Genomic DNA, 15,977 nt, shown 5'->3' on the forward strand with positions numbered 1-15,977 from the left:
GGCTGATATATAAATACTAAAGTGCTGTAAGTGCATTTACATTTCTATATGACATTCCTTTTTAAATATTATCTGTTTATTGTTATCTGCTGTATTTCCCAACTGATATTTATTCATTTTAAAATAAGCTAAGACTTGAAAGGTGTTGCTGCCATCTAGTGTTCATAAATGGAACATTCCCAAGATCATTTCCTATTAAGATTTACATGTGAACACACTGTTTTATGACACATTTTATTTATTTAAAAAAAAAAACAAGACAAAAGCAAAGTCATAATTCTTCTATATCCACAAAACCATCTGGACCAAACTCCCTCGCCTCTCGCATAGCATTAAAAAAAAATATAAAATTGTAGGAAACGAAACATGAGTACAGTGACACTGTGGCCGTATTTATTGTGTGTATGTAAATGATGCCCCTGAGAACCAATCAAACAACATGGTTACCCATTATTTCCAGGCTTTGAAATCCATTATTGAGGTTAAAAGGGAGCCAAATATTCAAGACACGGCAGAATAGAAGGTGACAACACAGATCCAAACAGGGGCAGCACAAATTCTTATACATTAGACAAAAACATGCAAAACAAAACCCTACCTGTCATTTACAACAACACAGTGACCTCCCTCTTGCAATATCCCGTAAGACACGTGCAAGAAAAGGGAAGAAACATTTTACACTTTTCTAACATCAGACGACAATTGCACAAATAAACCACCTCTGAACATCTCAGAGTTTTCTAACTAGTGTGTTCACTAGCATTAAACGAGTCAGTTTCAGAGATGTTCAAAAACAATGAAACAGAACTCTTAACGATGGCCAAATACATAAACAGAAGTGAGCAACAGGAACACTAAAGCTGCCATCAAAAATTTGTCTTGATTTGTTGATTGGATTTAACAGCATAATGTAAAGGTTTTAAGCATTGCTTTATGGATAAGCAAGACTGGTTTCAATCAGCTCAGGGCACAACACAACATGTGTCCATGCAAACCGTGACCGGAATCCTTAAAAAAGAGGCGCGTGAAGGCAAGGATTGGTTAGCGCAAACACAGACAGAGAGGGGAAGAACATTTTCCACCCAACTCTTTCAAACTCAGCAGTCCTACCAGATTATCTATTTGATCCAGATGGTTTTTTCTGCTTCCCTTTGAGGTGACAGCAAAAGGAAACAGATGAAATACATGTCATACATACAAAATTATGATAAAAATAAAGAGCATGAAAAATAGAGGTCTAGTCATTCCGACAGCCACCGGTCTGTTCCTGATACACCTCGATCACGTCCTCGTCTTCCATTCCCAGCTGAAAGACAAACAGAGACAAACATGGTGAGCAGGATCATGACTGATTCCTCTTGTGTAGCTGAAAGGAAGTTTTCAGCAGTTGTGGTTATGGCCACCAGCTGGGCAATGCTGTTGTAGTGCATCATCTGTTAAAAAATGTTGTGTGTTTTCATTCAGTCACAGAACAGAAATGAGCTACTCTTAAAGTCCGCCTATCACGCTTTTTAAGAACCTTTCATGCAGTGTGTAATATGGCTGTTTGTGAATGTAAAAGTTTTGCAAAGTTTCAAAGGTCAAAGTGCACGATAATTAAAGTTATTGTCTCCAAAAAGAAAGAACCGATTCTGAACTGCCTCAAACGAGTCGTCAGTAATTCCAGTCTTACTTCCTTCTCAAACCTAACAAATTTGCATAATGCCAGCCTAAGGTCTTCATTTGCTGCCATTGAAAAAACGTCTACTTTGACCCTCGAACACTGTAGTTATAGCAGATGCCTGGAAGAGTTTGGTTTGTGTTGTCGACATGTCGAGTAGACACTGTTTTCTGCGCTGCAAAAGAAAATCCGCTTTTTGTTGCGTTTCTCACACATGCTGTACGTGGTCAACCACTCACAATAGACTGGGCCATCTGACCAATCAGAGCAGAGTAGACTTTAAGAAAGGAGGGGTTAAGAGAGACTGAATCCTTGATTGAACCATTTCAGACACTGAGAGAAAAGAGGTGATGCTGCAATGTATATTATGAGAATTTTTTTTGCCTTTGGATGCATGTAAACCTATTGTAGGAAACCTGCAAAACAAAACTAGGATCAGAAAAGGCTTTATGTAAACATCTCAGTGAGGAAAACATCTATATTTCAAGACCCAGATTTTATATCGGACACCAAAACAGCATTCCAAGTTTATCCTCATTGAAAATAAACCCTTATTTATTGAACCCCTTATATATCATGAACCCTGTCCATGTTGGCATCTGCATAATTTGGCTATCTTATACAAAGTGATAGATGATTTATGGCAAAATACCACAAAGTTTGATTGGATCTCTTTAACTTGTTGCAGTTTTACTCATAGAACTGTATATTGTACCTCTTTGGGGGTCTGGTTGTCTGCAATTCTCTGTCCCTCAAAAAGAAACCTTAGAGAGTTCATGGGTACACCCTGCAAAAAAAAAAACGCAAAACATACCATGTCAAAACAGGAAATCACACCTGCAATGAATAAAAAATGTTCTAATACATATCTAAATGTATACCAGCAAAAACAAACACTAGCCATGTATAGCTGCAACATATTTTCCGGTCTACTGCAGTGCAGCTCTGATATAGACAAACACTAGCGTTAAAAAGTTGAAGTCAGTAAGATTTATTGGATGCAAGGATGCATTAAATTGATCAAAAGTAACAGTAAAGACTTTTACAATGTTACAAAAGATTTCTATTTCAAATAAATGCTGTTTTTAAACGTTCGATTCATCAAAGAAACTTGAAAAAATGCACACCGGTTTTCAACATTGATAATAATATGAAATGTTTTTTGTGCACAATTATTAGAAGGATCATGTGACACTGAAGACTGAAAATTCAGCTTTGTCATCATAGGAATTACATTTTAAAATATATTCAAATCAAATAGTTACTTAAAATGTAATAATAGTTCACAATATTGCTGTTTCACTGTATTTTTGATCAAATAAATGTAGCCTTGGTTAGCAAAAGGGACTTCTTTTAAAATCCCCAACTTTTGAACAGTGGTGCAGAAAGATTTTATAAATCCCTGATTTGGAAAAGAATTTGAGCAAATGTGTGCTAGTGATCACTGACCTGTCTCTGACTGTATGATTCCTTCAGCTTCTTTAAATGTGTCGTCATCTTCACTTTGAAGTGAATTTCACTGTTATCCTGCAAAACAAAATGAAATAAAATCTGCTTACTACTGTGCAGCTGTATTGGCAGCCCATGTCAGCTTGGACAGCACTGGGTTTAGATGACTTAATATTACCAAATAGTGATCTGATAACCTGAATTGAATGAACTAGAAAGCACCTCTATTTACCTGACCGATCACTTTCAGTTTAATATATTCTCCATCCTTCTTCTCGCCTCCATCACTTGAGGGCTTGGTCTCCTATTGAAGCAAAATGAGAGTCATTAGATTTTGCACGACATGTTGGGTTCAGTAAAACATTCCTTGGATATATTATACTATTACTAGTTCTGATTTTAATAGGTTATAATCGTGCAGAACAACATTGTCAGCCTGATGTAGTTTGTTTGCTAATATTTCATTAATATATGCAGCAAAGAAACTGTAATAAGCAGTGTTTTAACAGTAAACACACAACTAGCCCTATTACAGTAAAGCATCAAGGACTGATAATGCGCCCACATACCAAAAAAACAACATGTCCAAATGTTTCACAACTTTTCCTAGTTAACATTTCTAAAATGAATGAATAAACAATGACTCAAATGTTCAGCATGGCCCATCAGCTCAAGCCTATATGAACTTTGCTTTCAGGGCCCAGAGCAGCTAGCAACTATAGCACTCAGGCTAAGTGAAAGATTTGAGAAAGAAATTCGCCTCTTTTTCAAGTTTACAAACAGAGTAAACGGGACTAATGTACGAAATTCCGGAAGCAAACACGGTATACGGGTTAAAACACTACAGCTGTTAATTCAGCAAGACTTTCCCATCCACAGTCAGTTAGCTAGCTATGGAAACATACAGGCTAAACGATGGGCCCTCTTATTTTCATTTTCTACAAGTCCGTCTTTCTCTTCTGCTCCCCCAAACAAGTTCGATTTTACAACATAGGTTTAAACTCACCGTATCTGACATGATATTCCGCAATGTGCAGCCCTTCTTTGGATCAACACTGCTTGGTATAAATAATGAAGTAAAATGTGCAGTAATGTGAGGTTTTGCTACCAGCAGACTCACAACACAGCGCCGTTTACGTCATTGGAAAGGGGCGGGACTTCCTGTGGATCGTTGACCCAAACTGAGTTGTTTTTCTCATCGCGCTCTTTCTGATTGGTCCCGTTCGCCCTCGAAGAGAATATTGTTGGATACTTCGGGGAAACGTGGGGGAGGCATGTACTGTGCCAAAGCAGAGATCTTATCCAGTTTTACATTTTTACAAAAAGATAAAAAAACACATAAACACTGTTAATCCACTGGACAACCATTTTTATTTTTACTTTCAACATTAACCAAAAATAATGAATACACAATATAAGCACATGGAGCTGGAAATGAAACAAATGAACAGTAAGGAGTGCATAACATGTACACGTGGTCCTGTAAATTACAATGAAAAGAACATGAGAAAAATTCCTCCAGTTCAGACGGTAATGCACATGCGCACATTTCCATTGTAGTACTGCGCATGCTCGCACTGTCCCCATGTGCACCTCGTGGTGGAGAGCGACTCCTTGTAGCGGAAGGCTCTCAATGTGGGGAGCGCAGCAATAAACTTGATTTAGAGCAAGAAAATATATTTCATAATGTTAGTGTTATTTGAAACTGCCGCCGGCTATGCCATATTCAAGGTAAGCATATTTATTATGTTGAGAAAATGGATATCGTGACTTTTTATTTCATTAGTAGTCACAGGGTTTGAGGTGTCTGTTAGCTAGCCGGCGTAAGTTAGTTAGCAATGCAATTCAGAGTTTCGGAAAGTCTGAAGTTAAATATTCTGACTATTTTCGTGAACACATGTGTTATCTTTCTTTGTAACTCTGTACATGACCAATTTGTAAAGCGAGGTCAGTAAGTTACGGTTCAGCGTGTGTCATGTGGCCTGCACTGCAGATTAGCCACGTTGTGTCCTTAAGACTCGCTCACTGGCTGTTCGTCGCGTTTAGACGATTTTCAAATCAAACCATAGTGCAAACGTTAATGCACACAACATTATAAATCACCGAAGAATGCTGTTGTACATACATAAACGACTTTTAAGAAGCTATTTAGACTTTAAATGAGGTATGGTATCACTGGGGCAAGGGTCCACATGGTCTTTCGTGTCGAGAACTTTAGGATTTGAGTAAATTTAAGCATCTCAATCGTGACTGAGAGATTGTGTAAGTACAGTTTAATCATAAGTTGTGAGAAAAAACACTCTTCTGTTGTGCAGGTCTTGGATGAACAGAAACTCCAGCAGGTGGACAGCCTGTGGAAGGAGTTTGAAACACCAGAAAAAGCTAACAAAGTGTGAGTACTTTTGAGAATATATTATTTCCCATGTTGTTTTGTCACTGAAATGCCTGTGATGATAAAGTATTTATTTATGGGAGAACTACTGCATGTTTTAACCATTCCCACTTTCATGGGAAACCTGGAAATATCAGGGAACTCTAAAATGGGAAAAAGGACTGGGAAAAGCTTGGGTATTAAAGGCATAATTCACCCAAAAATGAAAATTGTTGTCACTTACTCACCTTCAAGTTGGTTTAAACCTGTATGAGTTTCTTCTGTTGAACACAAAAGAAGATATTTTGAAGAATGTTTGTAACTAGACATTTGATGGCACCCATTGACTTCCATACTATTTTTTCCCATACTATGGAAGTCAATGGGTGCCATCAACTGTCTAGTTACAAACATTCTTCAAAATATCTGCTTTTGTGTTCAACTCATACAGATTTGGGGTCAACTTGAGGGTTTAGGGTCAGTAAAGGATGACAGTTTAAATTTTTGGGTGAACTATCTTTTAATAGAAATGTTAGTCTTAGACATTTTTGTAGTGAGAGTTTTTGATGCGTTTAGATTGAGATATTTTATTGGACAGTTAATTATAAATGTGTTCAAAATCCTTATTTATTAACCACAAATTGGTAATCTCGCTGCATTTCCTTGGTTGAAAGGGGTGAACAAATCTGTTATCTCACAGTATCCCAGTCTTTGAATGTTTCACACATTTTCCTTGAGTGCATTCAGTAACAACCTTTTTGTTTTTCAGTGTAAAACTGAAGCACTTTGAGAAGTTCCAGGACACAACAGAAGCTCTTGCAGGTAACTATGCTGAACTGAAACATTGACACCTGTAGTCCTTAAGCTTTATTCATATATGCAAAGCAGTTTAAATGTCCATTAGCTGTGTGTCTATGATGTATCTGTATATCTGACTCAAGCATGAGGTCGTCAAACAGTAGTTCGTCACTACCACTGAGACCACAGATTTCCTTTTATTTATCTTAATCTAAATATAAGATTGAAAATTAAAGGCAACATAAAAATAGGAAAATCTCATTCAAACTTTTTTTTCTCATGTCAATATCAGCGGCCACGGCGATGGTGGAGGGGAAATTGGGGAAAAGTCTGAAAAAAGTTCTCAAGAAAATTGTGGCCAAAGAGGCTCACGAGCAGCTGGCAATCACTGATGCTAAACTAGGAGGAGTCATTAAGGTAAATGGCGGGTTTTCCAACATTTTTTGGGGGGAAATGTCAGCACATACCAGTGTGGTTTTAAATCAGCTCTGCTATATGCATTCCAAATGAAATCATGTTACTGATATTTGCCCTATGAAACACTACAAGCTGTGATGATGATGACCATTGTGTCATGTTGCTGAAAAATCATGAGGCATTTTTGTCACTACCTCATCTGAGCTTGTTTATACCTGTAAAAAAATTATTTGGTAGTGCTAGGTGTATGGTTAAGCATCAGGTCTGGTAATGCAAAGATTGTAGGTTTCATTCCAGGAATTTCTAAAATGTGGTGTAAAAATCTAAAACAAAATTGCTGAGACTCTCTGCCGCCCCCTGCAGGAGAAGCTGAACCTGAGCTGTGTGCACAGCCCTGCTGTGGCTGAGCTCATGAGGGGCATCAGAAACCAGATGGAGGGGCTTATCACAGGTCTTCCTGCAAGAGAGCTCAGTGCCATGTCTCTTGGTTTGGCCCACAGGTTAGTTTGCATTTAAAAAAGTCAAGGATAAATCTCAATTTAAAACATTCTTTGTTCACGTCAATGATTATTTTTGCTGACCGACTTCTGTGAGGATATTAATCAGCATTCGTCACTACCACTGAGACTTTCTGAGCAGATATTTACATCAATCTCAACATGCATGCTTTTGTACAGCAATTGACTGGTTTTTGTTTGATCTTTCCTCAGTCTTTCACGTTACAAGCTGAAGTTCAGCCCAGACAAGGTGGACACCATGATTGTTCAAGCCATTTGTAAGAATACTTTTGTTTATATATTTGCACATACTTGAGCACATGTATAGATGGCAGTGCTTTAAACAGCTGTACCCTTGGTTCACTCTTTTACCTTGCCATATTCTGCAGCTCTGCTGGATGATCTGGATAAGGAGCTCAATAACTACATAATGCGCTGCAGGGAATGGTACGGCTGGCACTTCCCAGAGATTGGCAAGATCGTCACAGATAACCTGGCGTACTGCAAGACTGTCCGCAAGATTGGTTAGTACACACTTGAAAGCATTTGACGAGGATTTCTAGATACATCTTATAGATGCTCTTCCCTTTTGTTGGAAAGAAAAACGTAATTTCAGTTTTCCTTGTGAACAGTGATGTACACTGAGGTCTAAAAGTCATAGATTATATGTAGAATAACCTGGAAATAAACAGCTTATATAAACTTAAAAGAATAAGTTTAAATTAAAATTATTATTATTTTTTTGGGAGGAATAATTAAATATTATATGAATAAAATAAATATTTCAAATTAAGATTTCAAATGTTTAAAGTCGGCATGAAACGGAAGTTGCGATAGTTTTTCTTCCCTATTTTGACGTATATATGAGTAAAATAGCTTATCGATCAAGAACACGGGGTGGGATTTTGTCCATCTGTAATTGATTATATGGTTGTGGTTTGCTATTGGTCGATCTCATGTGAGTGACTGGTTAACCTGCCCTCACGCCAGTAAACATGTCAAGATTAGTGATGTCGCTGCAAGAGCGAGCGGAAGTTATTTTGAATACAAATATTTTGGGGAAAAAACCCACATGAATTTAAACATGATGTGGCTGAGAAAGTCCTTTATAATAAAAACTGCCCTATTCCATATAAAACAAGAATTGTTTATTTTGATATACTATGTATTCATATTTCCACTGTGTAGGTGATCGCACAAATGTGGCAACAACAGACTTGTCAGAGGTTATTCCAGAGGAGATTGAGGCAGAGGTTAAACTCGCTGCAGAGATCTCCATGGGAACGGAGGTGTCCGAGGAGGACATTGCCAACATCATGCACCTGTGCGACCAGGTTTGTTGAACAAAAACCAAGTTTAGTATGAATAGTTCTTTTAAATTAATTCTCATTCTTCAAGGAAACTCCTCACCTCTTGTGAATTTATGCATTTCCCCCCTCAACCTGTAGGTGATAGAAATATCAGAGTATCGCACACAGCTGTATGATTATCTGAAGAATCGTATGATGGCAATTGCACCCAACCTGACAGTCATGGTGGGAGAATTAGTGGGAGCCCGTCTCATATCTCATGCAGGTGAGCACTATTTGGTCTGTAACATGATGCCACTGGTCACACAAGATGAAATGCTGAAGTAATAAACCTTTGACTCTTAACTTGACAGTTAAGTTACTTGTGAATAAACCTCTACTCAGTGTCTAATATTACGTTTCTTTTTAAACTTGATTTGTTTGACTCATCAGGATCCCTGCTGAACTTGGCCAAGCACCCCGCGTCCACCGTACAGATTCTAGGGGCAGAGAAAGCTCTGTTCCGTGCTCTGAAAACCCGTCGGGATACGCCCAAATACGGTCTCATCTACCACGCCTCTCTGGTGGGGCAGACCACAGCCAAGAACAAGGGTAAAATCTCCAGAATGCTGGCCGCTAAAACGTCCCTTGCCATCCGTTACGACGCCCTGGGGGAAGACACCAATTCAGAGATGGGAATCGAAAACAGAGCCAAGCTGGAAGTCCGATTACGCTACCTGGAGGAGAAAGGGGTTAGTTGATATGGGATACATTTTATCTTTGATCATGTCACAAGCAGTGATGAGGATGACTTTATGTCACAGTCCTGAAAATACCATGTGGGTCATTAAGTCACTATCTCTTCTGAGCTTGGTTTTGTTTGGTCTTTTTATGTAGTTATTTTATACAGCACTCTGCTGAAGTTTCAGTGGGAATATTTGCATTTGCAGTCAGAATGATAAATCCCTGATAATTAGTTGTCTATTTTCTGACCTAGATCAGACGCATCAGCGGGTCAGGCAAGGCTCTGGCAAGGGCTGATAAATATCAACACAAGAGGTGAGTTTTTTTTTTTTTTTTATCCACATTGTTTTGGGTCAGTAAGATTTTATTTTTATTTTTTTTGAAAGGAACATTCATTCAGCATGAAAGCTATAAATTGATAGTTGCTTTAAAGACGTTTGCGTTGTTACTAAAAATGTTATATTAAATAAATGCAGTTTTTTGTCCTTTCATCAAAGAATCCTAAAAAATGTATCACGGTTTCCACTTAAGCATTAACATTAAGAATAAGAAATGTTTCTTGAGCACCAAATCAGCATATTAGAATGATTTCTCAAGGATCAATTTACACTGAAGACTAGAGATGCACCGATTGATCGGCTGGTGACCGGAATTGGCCGATTTTCACGTGATCGAGTCTGACATGTCGATTTTATGCCGGTCAAATGCACTCTCGGGCGCCGCATGATTAACCTTTAGAGCGTACAGGTACGGTCTATTTTTATTTCTGTGCCCCTGAGAGTACGGTGCCACATTTATAATGTTCAGTGACGTCGCATAACTGCCAGATTCAAACTGTGCTTTCGCGCGTTGGCTGGCGCTGAGCCAGAGTCTGACGCGTTCAGCGCTGTCATATATCACGACTAAGCTGTTTTCAACCTCATAATGTTTATTTTAGGTTTCAGATATTTAAATACACATAAGCACGAGTAAAACAATACATTTGGAGTTTGTAAAATACACACTGATGTCTGTGGAAGCAGCAATAACAATCTATTCACAAAGATAATTTGCCGACATGTGTTATTCATATCAGACAAACATAGTGGAAGTAACTATAAAGTTTACTCTATTCTTCTCAGTTCAGTTCTTGTATTTATTTCGGGAGAAACTGATGAATTCACGTGCTGTAAATCCGACTGACAGGACAACATTGCGGCGCCCTTAGATCAAGATTATTTATAAAGGTTTTTAAACGACCAAACACTCACTCACACGTATTTGAGAATCGGAATATCAGATAGGCTAGTTGATGACATGGTAAGCAAGTTTGTGAATATTTTGAATAAAAAAGGAAAAGCAAAATAAAAGCGACATCTGTCATACAGTATTATAGTATTATAGCTGCGGTGTATCGCGTGACGCATGGAAACATTAAAGGGAACATTCGCCTTGAAAAAACTCACTCTGGGGGTGGCGGGTGGGGGTAAAATAATATTTTAAACTTATGCGTGAAAGGGTTAAAGAAAAGATCGAAATAAATATTTGTGTGAGCTGTAAAGTGGTTAGAAATTTTTTTAATCGGAATCGGCTAAAATCGGTATCGGCAGGGCAAACTCAATGAAAAATCGGAATCGGCCTAGAAAATTGTAATCGGTGCATCTCTACTGAAGACTTGAATGGCTGTAAAAAAACAAAAAACATTTATCATGGGAATAAGTTGCAATTTAAAAATGTAATTGCAATTTAATTTCAAGCCATATGACTCTTTACTCTTATTTGATTAAAAAAACTTATTTTAAATCACCTTAAAAAGTTTGCTTTTTAGTCGCTGGCATGGTTTTGTTTATTCACTCTCTGAACAATTTTGGCTGTTACAAAGATTTAATGAGTACTTTTTTGATTAGTTAATATTTTATAGTTTTTAAACTTCTATTTATGGTATTAGTATACAATATTTTATTCATTATCATTCTGCTTTAACCATCTGTAACTGATACTCAAAGAAAAAATAATTGCACTTTTTTTTATATGACATTTAATCACCAGCCAAGCTTAAATTGTGACAGCCCTGGATTTAAGTCTCTTCTTTTTACTTCCTGCCAGTGATGTAAAGGTATACGACCCATCTGGTGACTCAACACTCCCCACCACCTCGAAGAAGAGGAAGATTGAAGAGGTAGAGGAGGGTGATGAGGAGGAGAAGCCCGTAGAGGCTAAAGCCAAGAAAGTAAAGCGGGAAGCCCCCGCAGAAGGTAAACATCCATACAGCAGAACACTGAGCTGACTGCTTTTCCAGACACTTGTTAAATGCAGATGAACATAATGAATATTAATCACAGGAGAAGAAGCAGAAACAGAGACACCAAAGAAGAAGAAGAAAAAGAAGAAAGCGGAGGAGACGACTGCAGCCGACCCAGCAGAGGTGAGGGGGTGGAGTGATAAATTCATCTGTGGTTGACGGTGCATTTAATTCTCTGAATCATTAATATTCCCACATGGAATTTTTTTCAATTCGAGTTCAGCTTATCTACAGACTGAATTTTACTTATGATGTATGTTAAGTAGATCTTGCGGTTTCTTATTGCTGCATTTACTTTATAGATGCCAAAAAAGAAAAAGGAAAAGAAACGAGCAGCGGAGGAGGAGCCGAAGGAAGAGCTGGAAGAAGCAGCAGTCAGTCCAGTAGAAGCGGTAAGAGCTGTGATGACGAATACAAGCATGTTATATTTTATAGTTCTGTAAGTCCTAAAACACAGTTTTTCCCTTTACAGACAACAGAAAAGAAGAAAAAGAAGAAAAAGGTTAAAGAAGAGGATGAATAGATGAATGGGACTTCTTTTCCATGAACTTTGTTGTATATAAAATGACTTTTATAGAGTTTTGGCCATCATATGATGGTCTCATCCCTTTTTTTGTGCCTGGCCCAGCTCACATTCAACAGGTCAAACGGACTGTTGTCTTTTCTTTTTCTTTTTAAGCAATTGATTTTTTTAATTATAGGACATTTTCTCTCCATTTAGCTTGATTGAGAAAAGTTCATAAGATTTATATGATTTAATGCTTCTTGTGTTGAATAGTACTGGATCATTCATTTCAGTTTGTCTTTTATAAGTGAATGTTTTTAGTTTAAAGTGAGAACGCGGTCACATAAAAGAAATCTCTGCGAGGAGTCAGTTTTGTCATGTAAAACTGAGTCATTTGTGTCTCAGGATTATTAAATACTGTGTTTCTAGCATGTGGTCTCATTTTTTGAAGATTTCGGCAAAATATTGGCTATTGAACTTTTGCTAAAGGACTGCTTTTCAAAATCTGTAATACTGCACTTAACCTTTTTTTATTTAAAAATGTTCTGATTCATATCCAATGTATTTGATTCAAGGATGATCTCCTTCCCAAAGAGGAAAAAAGATGTTGCTTACAAATTTAGTGGAGATGAAACTCTGAACAATGAGGACATTTAGCCAAATCTTAGGATGGAGTATTTCATGTTTTGTGTGTGTGTTTTACATTCCACTGTGGTTCCTCCTCTTTCCTTGTTCCCGTAAGATCAGGCAAAGTCAAGAAACTTGGCCAAAATACAGCATAAATTTAGGCAGCCATCAACATGCTCTAGGTCTAATGAGCAGGAGATAGAGCAGCTATTTTGATTATCTGTCTAACATGAGAGGAGGTGACAGAATCTGGATATCTCTGAGCCAAGATGCAGTAAATCACAGTTCTTAAGGAGAAAGCAGTGCATTTTTAATATTCGTAGGCAAAAAGCTAAAGAGCATTATGTGTGGCTCTCAAGATCTAGATCAGTGGTTCTCAACCTTTTGATTCATAGGCCCCACATTGTCCAAAGTCACCATGACTTTTCTAGTTATTCATGATTTTCAAGGCTAAATATGTGTAAATTATTTTATACTCTTTATTTTTACCCTATAAAATGCTTTAGAGCTCAGCATAGCTAGAAACTGTATATTCATTGTATATTCAAATAGTCATTTATAGAAATGCCCATGGAGTTATAAGAATTTAAGACAATGGGAAATGTGTGCACTGTAGGAAATCCATAAAATAACAGAAAAATGACTGGCAGCTCATTACCTGGAAATTATCTGTTTTTTATAGACAATGCAGAGTAAAATTCATAAAACACCTGTAAAAAATAAATATGGAAAAATTCTTCACATTAAAAGTACATTGTGCCCTATTTTTACAGATTGTTTTGAGTGTGGAGTGAATTTTGTTTTGGTGTATTTTAATAGTTTTGTCTTATTTAAAAAAATAAAACTTAAGTCATCTTGAGGCCCCCTGACTGAGAACCGCTGATCGGAACTTGGCAAAATAAATTATATATGTGTATATATGTATAAGATAAAAGTAATTGCCTCCCACTGCCAAATGCTTTTTTCCAGCAAATTTCTTAAATTGTAAATATTTGGCGAACAGAAATGGAATGATGAGTCCCTAAGGGGGGTCTATATTAAAAGTGGGAGCATCTGCTTTAATAACTGCAGTGCACATCGTCCTCATAAACTAGCAGATTCACCAGTTCTTGCATGTGAGATGTACAGTACTCCACTCTTCCACCAAGGCACTTGCAAGTTCTCGAATACGTCTGGGAGACGGTTTGGCACTGCAAGGACGATCAGCTGTCCTTCCTGTCTCCTTGTAGCACTGTCTTAGGTGTCTTACATTAAGGACATTTCAGTTTATTGCTGTTCACATGTGCAGTCCTCATGGCTCCTGCAACAGGTCTATAGCATGTTCACACAGGTGATCGGGGACCCTGGACCTCTTTCCCCTGGTGTTTTTCAGAGTCAGGAAGGTCTCCTTAGTGTCCTAAGTTATTGGAACTGTGACTTTAATTGTTTTCCGCCTGTAAACTGTTACCCCTGGTTTCACAGATCAGGCTTAAGCCTATAGTCCCAGACTAAAATGCATGTTTAAGCTGTTTTAACTGAAAACAACACAGCTTAAAATAAGACAAATCTTAAAACATGTCAGTGCCATTGTTTTGTCTCAAGATGCACACCAGTAATGGTTTCTTCTAAAGCATGTTCATAAAAGTTACTGAAATGTCCTATTGAACTAAGGCCTAATCGTGGCTTAATCTAAACCCTGTCCGTGAAACCAGACCTCAGTGTCTTAAGGACCGTTCCACAGGTGCAAGTGCAATAATTGTTCATGGTTCATTGAAGAAGCATGAAAAACATTGTTTAAGCCCTTTCTAATAAAGATCTTAAAAGCTTATTTGGGGTTTACAAAATGATCTTTAAAATACAGTATCCTGAAAAAGGCACGTCTTTTTTTTTTTTTTTTTTTTGGTTTCTTTGGATATTAAAGATGTTCTTGATGTTTCATTATAATCATCATGGGTTTTTGGAGAATGAGTACAAAGGTTATTTTCATGAACATCCAAGAAAATAACGTTTAAATGGAACTTAAAAAAGAGCTAATATTGTATCAGGCTGTAAAACTCGTTTGGCTCTAATTGGCTCAATTTGAAGTGTTGACATGTTTTCCCCATAGATCCCAGAATTTCCTCAATGTTTCTTGCTGAGATCGCTCCTTAAATGGTGAGAACGAGTTGCGGTGGCAGAGATTCTAACGCAGCAAACGTTTGCCCTCGTTCTCTGGCTCCGTAACCCTTGCCTTAGTAGCGCAGTTCTCTCTGGTCCATTTTGGCTATTAACATGAGAAAAAGGTTTTATCAGGAACATAGACAGATTTATAGAGTTAGCCTTGACCATTTCATATGGATGGGAGCCCAAAGACCTGGAGCTCTGGATATGAATGATTGAGGATAGGCATTTATGTTCCACACCACAAAAATACAACACACATTTAGCCACATATATGGTGGTTGACATGTTTTAACCAGTGTCTTCTCAGAAATGGCATTCATTTTGTAAAAATAACTAATGCTTGAAGCAAAGAATATTACAAGTAAAATGCAAGATTAGATAGAATCTATCTAAATCCTTATACATTTCATGATACTTTACATCTATGTGACTGTTAAATCAGGCTTTTTTTGAAGAACACTAACTACACATAAAATACTACCTATAATAATAATAATGTGGGAATTTAATAACAAATTAGTTTGTTAAATTATATTCCACGTTATAATTATATTTTTTCCCACATTTTAGTACAGTCATCAAAACTATTAAATAACACAACTGGAATTATGTAGTGTTGGGGAAATTTTATTTTTAAAGTAATGTGTTGCAATATTTCGTTACTCCAAAAAAAGTAACTAACTGTTACTTAGTTACTTTTTATATGAAGCTATGTTACTTTTGCGTTACTTTTTTTCACCTGGGCTGGGCTTGCTTGTTTGTTTTTTAATAACAAAATTTACATTTTTGGCACATAAAGTGAAATGAATAAGCCTCTGGCTGAGGGAAATGCAAAGTCAGTCAATGGGAAAACAAAGTAACTTGCGTTACTTATTTGAAAAAGTAACTCAGTTGTAGTAGCGTTACTTTACTAGTTTCTTGAAAGAAGTAATCTGATTACGTAACTTGTAATGTGTTACCCACAAAAATGCTGATGCATGTTACTGTACTAAGAAGCCATTTTTAACCATTCAGGTTCTGAAGTTACATGCAAACCACCATAGATGATGACCTTTGACCCCTACCCATAACTCTGCATGTCTGTCTTCTCTATGTCATTGTGTTTTTTACTTATAACAACATAAATTCAACGTGACTGATGAAAGTGAAGTACATTTTCTACTATCTTGCAACAAACTCCTCGAAACACATTATTTT

The 15,977-nt window shown here is 37.2% G+C and overlaps 2 protein-coding genes across 2 annotated transcripts; one reads left to right on the forward strand and one right to left on the reverse strand.

Annotated features, from left to right (window-relative positions):
* Positions 1-218: 218 nt before the first annotated feature.
* On the reverse strand, positions 219-4,262 carry sumo1 (small ubiquitin like modifier 1). Its single transcript, XM_081379988.1, has 5 exons — positions 4,116-4,262; positions 3,342-3,413; positions 3,110-3,187; positions 2,376-2,447; positions 219-1,306 (listed from the first exon to the last, which is right to left on the reverse strand). Exons 1-5 carry the CDS (start codon positions 4,125-4,127, stop codon positions 1,238-1,240), a joined length of 303 nt encoding a protein of 100 aa, XP_081236114.1. The 5' UTR covers positions 4,128-4,262; the 3' UTR covers positions 219-1,237.
* Positions 4,263-4,600: 338 nt separating this feature from the next.
* Positions 4,601-12,442, forward strand: nop58 (NOP58 ribonucleoprotein homolog (yeast)). Its single transcript, XM_081379816.1, has 15 exons — positions 4,601-4,840; positions 5,425-5,501; positions 6,250-6,302; positions 6,571-6,695; positions 7,059-7,195; positions 7,406-7,470; positions 7,582-7,716; positions 8,381-8,526; positions 8,641-8,767; positions 8,935-9,233; positions 9,479-9,540; positions 11,311-11,459; positions 11,547-11,629; positions 11,809-11,898; positions 11,979-12,442. Exons 1-15 carry the CDS (start codon positions 4,796-4,798, stop codon positions 12,027-12,029), a joined length of 1,644 nt encoding a protein of 547 aa, XP_081235942.1. The 5' UTR covers positions 4,601-4,795; the 3' UTR covers positions 12,030-12,442.
* Positions 12,443-15,977: the final 3,535 nt, after the last annotated feature.

The sequence above is a fragment of the Scardinius erythrophthalmus genome (genome assembly GCF_964197995.2).
Source record: "Scardinius erythrophthalmus genome assembly, chromosome: 12".
Taxonomy (NCBI): domain Eukaryota; kingdom Metazoa; phylum Chordata; class Actinopteri; order Cypriniformes; family Leuciscidae; genus Scardinius; species Scardinius erythrophthalmus.

What these genes read in the sequence shown, in the direction of transcription:
- sumo1 (XM_081379988.1), bottom strand. An exon ending in AATCATACAGTCAGAGACAG is followed by an intron (nt 2,448 to 3,109) that starts GTCAGTGATCAC and finishes TTTTTTTTGCAG; the next exon opens with GGTGTACCCATGAACTCTCT. An exon ending in ACAACCAGACCCCCAAAGAG is followed by an intron (nt 1,307 to 2,375) that starts GTACAATATACA and finishes TTTGTCTTTCAG; the next exon opens with CTGGGAATGGAAGACGAGGA.
- nop58 (XM_081379816.1), top strand. Translation starts at nt 4,796, where the DNA reads ATGTTAGTGTTATTTGAAACTGCCGCCGGCTATGCCATATTCAAG. An exon ending in TCTCTTGGTTTGGCCCACAG is followed by an intron (nt 7,196 to 7,405) that starts GTTAGTTTGCAT and finishes ATCTTTCCTCAG; the next exon opens with TCTTTCACGTTACAAGCTGA. An exon ending in CAAGACTGTCCGCAAGATTG is followed by an intron (nt 7,717 to 8,380) that starts GTTAGTACACAC and finishes TCCACTGTGTAG; the next exon opens with GTGATCGCACAAATGTGGCA.